The following is a 14376-nucleotide window of genomic DNA, read 5'->3' as shown; positions in this document are numbered from 1 at the left end:
TAAGAAGTATTTTTGTACCTATGATTTCTGTTGGTGACAAAGTCACAGGTACTACTAACCTACGTGGTTTGTTGCCTACCTTTATAACTAAGGAAAGTGCTCAGTTTCTGCTAGACGTTAGTGAAAATAAAGACGTAATTCCCCTTCCCCCCAAAAAGAAGTATTTTCCCCAGTTTGTTTCAGTTTTATTTTACTTAGTTTTATAGATATTAAAAGATTTAAAATTTTTAAACTAAGCTTTTTATTTTGACATAATTGTAGATTCTCATGCAGTTGTAAGAAAAGATACAGAGATCCCACATACCCTTTGGCCATTTTCTCCTTGTGGTAACATCTTGCAAAACTATAGTACAATATTGCAACCAGGATGTTGATATTGGTAGTCAAGATATAGAATAGTTCTCTCACCACTAGGATTCCTCATTTTGCCCTTTCATAGCAACACCTACTTCTCTTCTGCTCCCACACTCTATTTAACCCTGGAAACTATTAATCTGCTCTCCATTACTATAATTTTGTTATTTCAAAAACGTTATATGGATGGAATCATACAGTATGTAATCTTTTGGGAATGGCTTTTTTCACTCAGTATATTTCCCTTTAGATCATCCAGATTGTTGTGTGTGTCAGTTGTTTGTTTTATTGCTGCATAGTATTCCATGGTAGGGATGTCAATTTGTGTAACTATTTGTTATTCAAATGATTTTTCCTCTGTAGGTCAGATGACATTTTTCTCTTGCTGTTTTCAATATTTCTTCTTTGTCTTTAGTTTTCAGAAATTTAATTATTAAGTGTCTTGGTGTAGATTCCTATCATTCTGTCATCAAGTTCATTGATTCTTGTCTCTATCCCCTCTGTTCTGCTGCTGAGTCCTTTTGCTTGGCTTCAGCTTTGCATTTTGGTTATTGGTTATCTGGTTATCTCAAATTTCCACTTGGCTCTTCTTTATATCTTCTATTTCTTTGTAGAGATTTTCATTTCTTTTCTTTTTCTTTTTTTTGCTAAGGGTATTTTTTCTTGTGTTTCAAGTGTGTTCATAATTTCTTTTTGATGCACTTTTATCATGGATGCTTTGAAATATTTGTCAATTCTAACATTTCTATCATCTTGGTATTGTCTTTTTAAATTCCATTTGAGATCTTTCTGGTTCTTGGTAGGAAGAGTGATTTTTAATTGAAACCTGGACATTTTCTTATTATGTTATGAGACTCTGAATCAGATTCAAGACTTTTGCTTTAACTGGCTTTATTTGACATTGCTCTGGCATGAGACAGAAGGGTTTCGCTGTGTTACTGTAAGGTGGGAGTAGAACTTCATTTTCCCCAGTCGGTCTCCATTGCTACCCAAGGCAAGGGTCTCCTAGTTACTGCTGGGCAGGAGTGGGAGTTCCTGCTCCTGATGTGGTTTCCACTGACACTGTGAGGACATGGGTCATTAACTGCTGGCAGAGATAACATCCTGGCTCCCTACTTGACCTTCTCTGATACCATCCTGGCTGGGGTACTGGGACACCTCGTTATAGCCTCACAATGGTGGAAGTTTAAGTTCCTCACTTGCTGTTCTCTGGAATAGGTAGGGAGTGGGACCACACTTTTTTCTGTGATGTTTGGTTATTGTCTAAAAGTTTTCTGTCTTGTTGGTCTGCCCCATTCTTGTCTTTTGTCTAGAGAGCAGGTTTTTGTTGGGTTTTGTTTTGTTTTTCTATACCCATTGTTGTTTCTGGCTGGCCAACCTATTCAACTCCAAGCCTGGGAAATACGAGGCAGAAAGAAAACCTATGGAATTCATTACCATAATGTTCCTTGGGTCTCAAGATCCCTAGTTGATTTGCCTTCTCGCCACCTTTCAGGGTTTTCTTGTTTATTTTATATATAATGTCCAGGGGTTTTAGCCGTACGTAGCGGGAGGAATAGGGAAAGTACATTTTCCTGGAAATGGAAATCCTTAAGATTTAGATTTTTATGTTGTCAAATCTCTCATTCTTCTGAGTTTCTCTCTCTGGACTTATTTGTATAAGACCTTTTTCACCTTAGGATTCTTGATTCTTTTTGTTCTTTTATGGTTTATATTTTTAGGAATTTCCTGCCTTCCTATTGATTACTTGAACATTTTTAGAATTCCATTATATTTTTAGGAATCTTTTTTCTAAATGATTAGTGAATTAAACCATAGTATTTCATTAAATGGCCATTTTTCCCAATTGATTTGAGATGCTGCCTTCCTCGTACACCAAATTATTATATATGCTTGGTTCTGCTTCTGGACTTCCTATTTTGTTCTGTTGATCTGTCCTTTCTTCTTCTAGTATCACCATTCCGTTACTGTAGCAAGCCCCACTATCCTGTAGTGTATGGCCACCTTCCCCCATTCTGTTAAAAAAAATGCCTATTTTCTATGGCTAACAATTTATTAAGCTAGTTGACATTTTCCTCTGTTCTTAAACATGAAGGAATGAAGGCTTATTTTGTTAGCCTTACAGCACTAGATGGAGACAATTATGATATTGAGCCCTTCCTCTTGTCCAGTGGTTCTCAACTGGAGGCGATTTTTGCCCCTTCTCCCAGAGGATATTTGGCAGTATCTGGAGACAGTTTTGGTTGTCCAGACTGGGTAAGTGTTACTGGCATCTGGTGGGTAGAGCCCAGAGATGCTGCTAAATACTTTGCAGTGCACATAAAGGAGAATTCTGTTGTCCTCAACACACAACCTTTTGTCACCAAATATATGGGGGTTCTTCCCACACCAACCAATTCTCCAACTCTCCAGACACCAAATGGGTGTCCTACAATTCAGCTATGATGCTCACCATCTGGAGGTAGCACAGACCCCACAGGGTAAGGGCTCAGTTCCTCAAGACTATCCCCCACTTCAGATATCAATTGCAAGTCCCAGGTTGTCACCTGTACTTCTGACCAACTGGCTACAAACTGGGGGTGCCTGTGACCCCTCCCTCCTCGGGTTTGATGATTTGCTAGAACAGCTTACAGAACTCTGGGAAACACTTGACCTAAAATTTCTGGTTCACTATAAATGATACAATTTAGGAACAGCCAAATAGAAGAGATGCGTGAGGCAAAGTATGAGGGAGCAGCCCAGATCTTCCATGTCCTCTCCAGGCATGTCACCCTCCTAGCACTTCCGTGTGTTCACCAACCCAGAAGCTCTCCAAACCCCTTCATTTAGGGTTTTGATGGAGATTCCATTATGTAGGCATGATTGATGAAATCTTTGGCCTCTGGTGATTGATTGAACTCAATCTCCAGCTCCTCTCCTCTCCTGAGACGTCAGAGGGTTAGGCTAAAAGCCCCAACCCCTCTAATCACTTGGTTGGTTCCTCTGGTAACCAGCCTCTCAGCCTTAGGGGCTTTCTAAAGTTCACCTCATTGACATAAATCAGGTGTGGTTGAAAGGGACTTGTTAATAAATAACAAAAGAGGCTCCTTTCACCTTTATTGCTCTTGGAGCTATTTCTGAAACTGGGGACAAAACCCAAATATTATAACAAAAGATGCTTCTATCTCTCTTCTCACTTAGGAAGTTACAAGGGTTTTAGGATCTTTGTCCAAGAAAGGGTACAAAGACCAAATATGCATGTCTTAAATCCCAGCATGGGACAGTCCTCCACAACAAAGAATTGTCGGCCCAAGATGTCAGTAGTGCCATGTTGAAAAACCCTGTTCTAGTCCTATGATTAGGAAAATGAGACTTTGTCTTTTAAACCCTTCCTTATTTAAGAGTAAGGCTCCTTTAGCTTAAAAGCACATCATATTAAATGGCATTTGTTTCCTTAGTTACCTCTGGGTATGTGATTTAAGGTCAGGCCCCTGAAATTATGCCAGTATCTGAGACAGATGATCAAGACTTTAAAATATGGGCATAACTCTAGTGTAAATTTAATTAGCGCTAGTGAAGAGATTTCAGTAATACAGTCAGTTACAAAATAAATAATGCAAAAAACAGTTGCTTTCCCATGTTTAAACAATAGTAATTGGGAAATATAATGGAGGAAGTTCCCATTAACAATTTCAACCAAAGTTATGAAATGCCTAAGAATGAACTTTAAAAATGTGTATGGGGCTTCCCTGGTGGCACAGTGGTTAAGAATCCGCCTGCCAATGCAGGGGACACGAGTTCGAGCCCTGGTCCGGGAAGATCCCACGTGCTGCGGAGCAACTAAGCCTGTGCGCCACAACTACTGAGCGTGCACTCTAGAGCCCGCGAGCCACAACTACTGAGCCCGTGTGCCACAACTACTGAAGCCCACGCGCCTAGAGCCCGTGCTCTGCAACAAGAGAAGCCACCGCAATGAGAAACCTGTGCACCACAAGGAAGAGTAGCCCCCGCTCGCCGCAACTAGAGAAAGCCCGTGTGTAGCAACGAAGACCCAACGCAGCCAAAAATAAATAAATAAAATAAATAAATTTATAAATAAATAATAAATTAAAAAATTTTAAAAAATGTGCATGACCTATATGAAGATAACCATAAAATTTTACTGAGGAATATAAAAGAAGACATGAATAAATGAAGAATACACACGCTCGATAGTATAGGAATGTCATTTAGTTCTAAATTAATCAACACGTTTAACATTCTTATAAAACCACAATGGGAGTCTTTGGGGGAAGGAAAGGAAGGAGGGACTTGACAAGGTTCTAGAGTTTAAATGAAGGGGATAAATGCATGAGACTAGTCATCTCTTGTTTTTTAAGAAAAGTAATGATAGTGTCCTTGTAGAAAAATATATGAAAATGTATTGTAAATTTATTCTCTGACTCTAAGTTTAAAATATTTAGTATAAAATATAAATGAATTCTAGTGCTTCAATAATTGGAACTCTCTTGTGGACCAGGGATAGAAAGAAAAATCAGTGAAAAATTTTAAAGAACAGAATCAAACCTGGGTTTATGAAGATGACGTTTCCAATCTGGGGAGAGAGGATGGAGTATTGAACAAATGAATTGCAGTAGCTGGCTAGCCAGGTGATTTGGGGGAAGGGGATTATGTTTTGCCTAAAAAGATTAACTGAAAGAAATACTAGGTGAATTAAAGGTAGAAAATGAAACCATAAATATTTCAAAAGCATAGGTGAATATGAAAATGTGTAAATAATATTTCTTGGGTTAGGGAGAGGACCATTTATTTAAGTATAATTTTAAAATATATAATATAGTCTGTCAAATGATTTAAAATTAAGACTATAAAAATAGTATAAATAAGTATACTGCCCCCATCTACCCTGTATTACTCCCTCCCCCCTTCCCCACCCCGTCTATTCAGCTAACCACTGTAATTGTGTGTATCCTTCTAGAGTTTCTTCATGGATTTGCTAGCAAATAAAAATATATATTCCTAGCCCTCTGCCTTTTTAAAAAATAATATAAATGAGAGTATACACATTATTCGGTACCTTGCTTTTTAAACGTAAAACTTTATATACTTATTTTAAACATTTTGTAGCTCTTTTCACATCAATCAGTATATGGAGAGCTTCCTCAGTATTTTTTATAGCATCATAGAATTCCATGGTCTGGATGTGCTATAATTTATCTAGCCCTTTGCTTGTGGACGTTTGGGTTGTTTCCTCTTTTGCTAATATAAACAGTGGTGCAATGGATCTTATTTTACATGTCATTTTACAGGTGTATAAGTATATCTTTGTGGATAAATTTCTAAAAGAAGTATTACTGGTTCAAAAGATAGATGCATTTGTAATTTTTAAAACATTGGCCTCTTATTTTGCATAGGGGTTATACCAGTTTACACTCCCATTAGAAATCTCGGAGGCTGCCCATTTCTTCACAGTGTCCTTAAACAGAGTGTGTTACCAGTTTTTTTTATTTCTTCCCATCTGTTAGGTGAAATTGTTCTCAAGGTAGTTATAATTTGTGATTTTCTCCTAAAAGTGAAGTCGAACACCTTTTATATGTTTGAGGGAATTTTGAAACATGATATGGAGACATAAACCATAAAGGAGAAAACAATGGAAAGATTTGACTGCATAAAAAATAAAAACACAATCAAAAAAGCAAATGACAAACTGGGATTAGGAAATATTTGCAACATTTGACTAAATAGCCTCAATATATATATAATACTTTTATTAAAAATCAGTAATAAGAAGACAATACTCCAATGAGAAAATGGGCAGATGACATGAATAGGCAATTTTGAATGAAGAAATTAAAGCAGCCATTAAACCCATGATAAAAATTTAGCCTCACTGGTAGGTATTGAATTAGAAATATTAAAACACCTTTGCTATAATTGGTTATTTCTTTAAAAGTATACATGTGGTGCTTCTCTTAAATGAAACATACGGATATTCCATGATACATATTTTAAATAGTTGGAGGTATGTGGTAATGTTCCCGGTTCCTTCCTAGCATCTCCCCCCCCCCGTCCCCAAACCCCCGGTGGCCCTAGATGTTTTGGATAGCAGAGTCTTACATCATATATTGTCATGAATTGTTCAACAGTTGGATACAGGTAGCAACAGATTCAAATGCAGTTACTTATTAAGCACTTTTTCCTTTTGAAAAGGAAGAAGAATATCTGTAATTATGTATTGGAGTCTGGAAAAGGTTGGCTCGATTCAGCATAAATATTTATTGAGTACTTACTATCATGTGCCGTGTGCAATGATCTATAGTGAGGATGAAAAGATAAACTTTGTTTTCAATTAACCAATTAATCTTATTTGTGTCTTTATGTACTTAATTTCTCTAGCTTTATTTCTTTTATAGATTTTATTTTAAATTTTCAAGAAGGGTCCAGGTAATCTGTTTTCTGAAACTTTATTCCAGACTTCTATTTATTATTTTTTCTCACAGATTTATTATTGTATAATTCACATACCACATAATTTACCCATTTAAAGTTCACAATTAATTGGTTTTTAGGATATTCACAGAGTTGTGCAGCCATTACTGAAGTCAGTTTTAGAACATTTTCATCACCCACTGAAGAAACGTCATACCCATTAACAGTCGCTGCCCATTCTCTTCTCACCCTAGTTCTGGCAACCATGAATCTGCTTTCTGTCTCTATAGATTGCTCTGTTCTGGACATTTCATATAAATAGAATCATACAATATGTGGTATTTCGTGATTAGCTTCTTTTACTTAGCATGTTTTCAAGGCTCATCCATGTTTTAGCATGTATCAGCGCTTCTTTTTTATGGCCAAATAAAATTCCATTGTATTAATATACCACATTTTATTCATCCATTCATCAGTTGATATTCATTTGGGTTGTTTCCTTTCATCTTTTGTCTGTTATGAATAATGCTGCTGTGAACATTCGTGTACATATTTTAGTGTGGATATATGTTATCATTTCTTTTGTTTGTATACCTAGGAGTGGAATTACTGGGTCATATGGTAACTTTATGTTGAACACTTTGAGGAAGTGCCATACAGTTTTCCAAAGAGATTACACTATTTTACATTCCCATCAGCATTGCATGAGGTTTACAATTTCTCCATATCCTTGCCAACACTTGATATTATGTCTTTTTGGTTATTGCCATCTTAGTCGATATGAAGTAGTATCTCATCGTGGTTTTGATTTGCAATTCCCTAATGACTAATGACATTGAGTATGATTTCAAGTGTTAGATGGCCGTTTGTATCAGCAACTTTGCATTTTTATGACCATTCTTTTTTTTTTTTGGCTGCACTGTGCAGCATGCGGGATCTTAGTTCCTCAACCGGGGTTCGAACCTGTGTCCCCTGCAGTGGAAGCACAGTCTTACCCACTGGACCGCCAGGGAAGTCCCCTGACTATTCTTTTGTAGTCACCATCTCCTTCTGACCACAGCCTGGAAAGGATCTCTACTTTTAAGGATTCATGTCCTTAGATTTTGCTTACCTGGAAAATCCAGGATAATCTCCCTCTTCGAGTTACTTAACCTTCACTTCATTTGTAAAGTCTCTTTTGTCAAGTTAGTAATATGTTCACAGACTCTGGGTATTAGGATGTGGGCATCTTTGGGGACCATTTTTCTGTCTACCATACCATCTTAACAATATAAAATTATCTGATCCATGAACATGAGAGCTTTCCCTTTATTTAGGATGCCTTTAATTTCTTTCAATAATGTTTTTTATTTTTCTGGATACAAGCCTTACACTTGTTAGATTTGTTCTTAACTATTTTATTCATTTTGAACAATCATAACTGGAATTATATTCTTAATTTCATTTTTGGATTGTTCATTGATAATATATAGAATTGTAATTTATTTTTATATTGATCTTGTATCCTGCAACTTTGCAGAACTTGTTCATTGTTCTAATAGATTTTTTTTTATTGGCGTATAGTTGCTTTACAATATTGTGTTAGTTTATACTGTACAGCAAAGTGAATCAGCTATACGTATACACACATCCCCTCTTTCTTGGATTTCCTTCCCATTCAGGTTACCACAGAGCATTGAGTAGAGTTCCCTGTGCTATACAGTAGGTTCTCATTCGTTATCTATCTTACACATAGTATCAACAGTGTATATATGTCAATCCCAATCTCCCAATTCATCCCGCCCCCCACTTTCCCCCTTGGTATCCATACGTTTGTTCTCTCTACGTCTGTGTCTCTATTTCTGCTTTGTAAATAAGATCGTCTATACCAATTTTTTCAGATTCCACATATATGCGTTAATATATATTTGTTTTTCTCCAGATTTTTTTATGGGTTCCTTAGAATTTTCTGTATTCATGATCATGTCATCTGTTTATAGAGATAATTTTACTTCTTCCTTTGCAATCTGGTATCCTTTATTCGTCTTCTTGCCTGATTGTCCTGGCTAAAACTTCCAATGTGTGGTTGAATTGAAGTGGTAAGAGCAGACATCCATGTTTTGTTTTTGATGGCAGTGGAAAAGTATTCAGTCTTTTACTGTTAAGCATGATGTTAGCTGTAGGTTTTTCATAAATGCCCTTTATCATGTTGAGGAAGTTCCCTTCTCTTTCTAGTTTGTTGAGTGTTTTCATCATGAAAAAGTGTTGGATTTTCTCAGATGCTTTTTCTGCTTCTATTGAGATGATCATGTAGTTTTTAAATAACAGCATAATTGAGGTATAATTCATGTGTCTTAAAATTCATGCTTTTAAACTGTACAATCCAGTGTTTTTTTAAAAACATATTCACAGGGTGTGTAGCTATCACCACTATGTAATTCAAGAACATTCTCATCACTGCAAAAAGAAACCCTGTAACCCTTAGCAGTCACTTCCCATTACCTTCTCTTTCCAGCTCCCGCTAACCACTAATATACTTTCTGTCTATGGATTTACCTCTTGTGGACATTTCATATAAATGGGATCATACAATATGTGGCCTTCTGTGTCTGGCTTCTTTCATTTAGCATAATGTTTTCAAGATTCATTCATGTATCAGTACTTGATTTTTCTGATCCTCAGGAGGGCTCTTTTCAGCCTTCTCTTTCCCTGGTTATCTCTGCTAAACTGGCTGACCTGCAGCCTAAATGTTGCTCTCATGAAGCTACTTACTTCCTCTTAATTGCTTACCACCAAAATCTCTATTTTTTTTCGAGAGAGTCCTTTGGCTTGAACTTCCTCATACTCTGTTTCAAATAAAGTCAGTTCTTCTGGATATAGCTTGGGAACTTTCTGTTCTTATGGGCTACCTTTATCCCTGGGCAAAATCTTTGAACCAGTGCTTTGGGTGCTGGGCAGTGACCGTTGCTTCTGATCTTCTTGCTTCTTTCTTCCGGCATGCAACCTCAGCCCTACAGGTAAGCTGGGGCAAGGCAGTCAAGGTGATTGATGGGGCTCCAGCATTGCCAGCCTACTGTGCCTGGTGTAGACCCTCTGCCCTATGAGTGGGGGCTGACTGGAGGAAAGGAGCCCCTCAAGTCTTGGCTGTGCTCACCAGGAATTTCAATCCTTTAACTGTGTGTCAGGGGTGATGAGGAATGCTGGCTGCTTCCCTTCCTAATGAGATACTGTATTCCTTGGTTGGGAGCTGAGGGAAGAGGGAGTCCAGTCTTCTTGGCGACTCCTGCCTGGAGTGTAGCTTCTCTCAGGGGGAGCAAGGGGATGGAGGGAAGAGCGTGGGTTATGATTCATATGCCGTAGACTCTCACCTGTATTACTGAATTTTAGCAGATTTTCTTGAATAAATGTTTCTTTATTTGCTGTACCTTCAGGACAATTTCCAGAGATTTCAATTTTTTAAAAAAAAATATTTTTTACCAGTTATGGTTGCTTCACTGGGGAATGGGTCCCTAGGACTTCTTATGTCACAATTTTGGAAGTGGACCCCCCTGTTAGGTTGCTTACTTTTTTAGTAGAGTTTCTTTCTTATGATGGTGCTAGAAGGCTGGCTATACTAAGCAGTACTGATGAACTATTTTTTAAATCGGGATTTTACTATGTCAGATTTATTAAATATCACGGTACTTGATTTTCCTTGCTTTGTTGTTATTTCTCCATATAAGTGAAGTTTGTTATAATGGTGTTTTCCTTATTAAAAATTATTTTTTTTGACATATTTTTCTGCTTGTTACTTTAATTTAGGGTTGGTTCCAGCATCTACTGTTGCTGCCGCTACTAGTTCAAGCACCATGCTGTTTACCTCATTTTCAAATGCTTCTGCCTCCACTGCTGCTACTAGGCTCTCATGTAAGTTACTGGTTGCAAAGAAAATACTATTATTTCGCATCAGGCCACTTAACTCAATTTGCCAGTATAAGCTATGGATCTCCGACGTCTCATAAATTATCATTATGCTTGATCCCGTTTGTAACTGTTGACATCAATAGTAGCTTTGCTTAAGAACCTGATTGTCATGGCTTTCGCTATGAATTTTATATTAACATGATTATTACAGCTTCAAGTGATGATTTTAAGCATATAATTCATTAACAGTGTAATGTTTTGAAGTGAATGGGAATAGGAAGAGTGGAAGTTTTGCCAAGTATGTCTGAAGGGAAGAAGTCTTATTATCCATGTGAATAAGATAAAATGGGAAATAAATGTTGGAGCCTTGCTGTATTTTATTCTTCTATATAGACCAGGTTTGCGGTCCTTATATTTTACTTATCAGAAGTGTTACATGACAAAAGGACCAGCTGTAGTTTTGAGCTTTAATGACACTGTGTGATGTCTCCAGTTCTCTCCCCTTAAAGATGAACATCTGGATGCTTTGAGCTGAGAAGTGGGGCGTTAATTATCTTGTAACCCCAACTTCTTTGCTACACCTCTTCCATTAGTAGAGTAATAACAAATGGTGAGAATATTGACTTCTGTATATATCTTAGGCAATTCTTTCTTACAGGTCCATATAAGCTGCTTGTGCTTTTGCGGCATCTTCACAGTGCCATGATGTTCATCATTAAAGTTTGTTATTGTAATCCTAGCAGTAATATGGTCCTCCCAAAGCCCTGTTATAGCGAGCCTGTCACCATTTCTGGGAATAAAACTTGCCAGGAATTGCTGATGCCTAGTTGAGCATGAAAAATGGCGGCCGCCATCCCCATTGCCTTGTGCAGTTGGCGTAGGTGGAACATTAGTTGAAATTGCAGGTTGCCACTTGAATTGTATTTTCTTCCAAGTAGATACAGTTCCAATCCTGAGACATGACTGAGATTCTGGAAACCTTTTGATATATGTAAGCAATATCCTTCTCAAGTATAATAGATTTTGTGAATATGACCATGTCTGAGGTTGGGAGTTAAAATTATTGAATGAATTCCATTTTCAATCAAAGTCTTGACTTCTGACCTTTTTTTAAATAATTAATTAATTAATTTATTTATTTATTTTGGGCTGCACTGGGTCTTTGTTGCTGCGTGCAGGCTTTCTCTAGTTGCGGCGAGCGGGGGCTACTCTTTGTTGTGGTGCGTGGGCTTCTCATTGTGGTGGCTTCTCTTGTTGGGGAGCACGGGCTCTAGGTGCACGGGCTTCAGTAGTTGCGGCATGTGGGCTCAGTAGTTGTGGTTCGCGGGCTCTGGAGCGCAGGCTCCGTAGTTGTGGTGCTCGGGCTTAGTTGCTCCCGCGGCATGTGGGATCTTCCCGGACCAGGGCTCGAACCTGTGTCCCCTGCACTGGCAGGCGGATTCTTAACCACTGCACCACCGGGGAAGTCCAACTTCTGACTTTTGACAGGTTTTTTTTTTCTTTCCTGTCTTTGATGTCCTTGCCCACAAAATGAAAAGAAATCTTGACCACAGTGTTTTTAAAGTTAACTTTAATGAGGTATAATCTACATATCATAAAATTAACTTAGGGTGTATAGTTCAGTGATTTTTAATCAATTTACCGAATTGTGTAACTCTCACCATAGTCTGGTTTTAGAACATTTCTATCATCCCAGTAAGATCTCTCAGCCCGAGACAACTACTAATCTGTTTTCTGTCTCTATCTATGCCTTTTCCGGACTTTTCATATAAATGGATTGACTGTAGTTTTTTGAGGCTTAGCCAAAGTTACTAAAGGACTCAGATGAAAAAGACCCTATATAAATTCTTCAATCACTGTTTTTGATTAAAAGGGTAATAGGTAATATTATGTTGTTCTCTGCAGTTGGTGCCCCTACAACTTTGTCTGGAATGCTTGGCGGTACAACTTTGGGATTTGGATTAAAAATCCCTGGAGCAGGTGGAGCAGCTGCTGTTGCATCTAGTAAGATTTTTAGAACTACTGGGATGTGTTTGAATGCTCACTGGAAATGTACTGCATAACAAAAGCAGTAAGTAGGTTGTATTCCTTAGCTTCTAGGACTAAGAAGGTTTTGATCATCTCACCAGCGTATCCAAAAGGTACATCAGTATTGACAATTGCCAAAGGGTAGAATGAGACAGTTGATATCAATGAGATTACTTCTTTGAGATGACCATAATCAAAGCTGCTATCAAACTCTTGTCAACTCTGAAACTTAAAAATTCTTATTATTGATCATACTGTTTAAAGTGACCCAGTACATTGGGATTCATAGTTTTATTCTCTAAAAGTTAATTTAAGGTTCGACCTGTATTAAAGTTGATCCTCTCCTTAAGCTGATTACAGGAGTTTCTGTGGACCTATCCTAAATTTGTTTCTGCCAGTTAGGCACTAGTTAGGTTGTAAATTAAAGAAAACTTGGTTATCCATTGCCTTTTAGCTGTTGTGAGCTGGGTGGTTAGAGGTCAGTTACTACTTAAACCTACCATTTAAGTCAGACTCCACTTTAGGGAAGTCTTGTTTGTTTTGACTTTTAAAAGTTTACTTAGGACTGAAATGAATCTTTCTTCAAACCTGTCATAAGCTAAAAGTCAGTCCCTGTTAAGTTTAAAATAATTATTCCTAAACAGAGATGTAAACCATCTTTTGCATGACCAACACTTAACTGAATTTCTACTGTGTACTCGGCTAACTGGCCAACCTATGAGCATTATGAAGGGCATGGCTTGAGAATTTTATAAGTAACCATATTTGCAAAAAATATAACACATAGTTTCCCTTATAAAGTGCTGAACAAAAAATTGATTCTTTCAGTCGTGGGTGGAGTCACTGAAATATGAATTTGCAGGCTTTTTGGTGACTCTGCCGTAACTCACCCCCTACCTATCTGAGTCCTAAGATTCCTTCCTGCAAACTGGTACCTTTGCTACTACCCCATTCCATCCACCACTGCCTTATGTACTTACCCACCTCCCCATCAGATATGTCTCAACTCAATACCCCCAACCCAGAGTTGTTTTTCTCCCCTACTCACCTTTCCTTCTCCCCAAGTATATTTACTTGCTCAGATTCTTCATCTCACAAATTAGCCCTGTAGGGCAGCTTTCAGGTATCTGTATCTGTAAATTTATAGCCATTTGAGATTATTCTCTGCCCTAGGTATAATCAGCAAGTTTTAAGAGAAGCTTGCTTGTTATAAATCTCATCTTTCGCATTAGTCTATGAAAGTAATGATGTCCATTCCTCACATGGAGTAAGATACATAGTTGTTGATCAGAGACAGGATAGGAAAATTGGATAGTAGGATCTTTTAAAGGATGGTCTCACTATTTTATGTAATGATTTTTAAGATCATCAGAATGAGATTTATTTAAATGTAAATCCAAATTTGGTATGCAATTATTTTCTATTATTTGTAGAACAGTGCTTCCCTTTTAGTACACAGATAACATAGAGTTGACTGTATTTAGTTTAGACCAAAGTTGTAACTTGCAAAATCAGACTGAGATAGAACCTTCATTTTCAAAACCATTGCTTCTTTTGGTACTAATTGAAATATTATTGTTATTTGAATATTGTCTACTATGCCAGAGCTAATTTATGCCTTTTAAAAATACCATGAAAATAAGGAACAAAGATAAATACCATATAAAAAGTTTAAAATAATCATACCATTTTTTATGACTCAAG

The 14376-nt window shown here is 37.4% G+C and overlaps 1 protein-coding gene across 2 annotated transcripts in view; it reads left to right on the top strand.

Moving 5' to 3' along the window:
• The window catches only part of NUP62CL (nucleoporin 62 C-terminal like), a 75290-nt gene that overhangs the window by 14853 nt on the left and 46061 nt on the right, over positions 1 to 14376 (top strand). Inside the window, exons 1-3 of one of the 2 annotated variants that reach the window (XM_036841020.1) lie at positions 10572 to 10647; positions 11580 to 11635; positions 12550 to 12648. In XM_036841020.1, the coding sequence (XP_036696915.1) occupies positions 12576 to 12648 (73 nt within the window). In that variant the 5' untranslated portion in view covers positions 10572 to 10647; positions 11580 to 11635; positions 12550 to 12575. Of the gene's footprint in view, positions 1 to 10542; positions 10648 to 11579; positions 11636 to 12549; positions 12649 to 14376 lie in introns of those variants that run through there. The other variant, XM_036841019.1, reaches the window with a different exon arrangement.

This window comes from Balaenoptera musculus, chromosome X (assembly GCF_009873245.2).
Source record: "Balaenoptera musculus isolate JJ_BM4_2016_0621 chromosome X, mBalMus1.pri.v3, whole genome shotgun sequence".
In the NCBI taxonomy this organism is placed as follows: Eukaryota; Metazoa; Chordata; class Mammalia; order Artiodactyla; family Balaenopteridae; genus Balaenoptera; species Balaenoptera musculus.
Note: the sequence above shows the minus strand (reverse complement) of the source record. Positions and strands in the feature narration are given on the sequence as shown.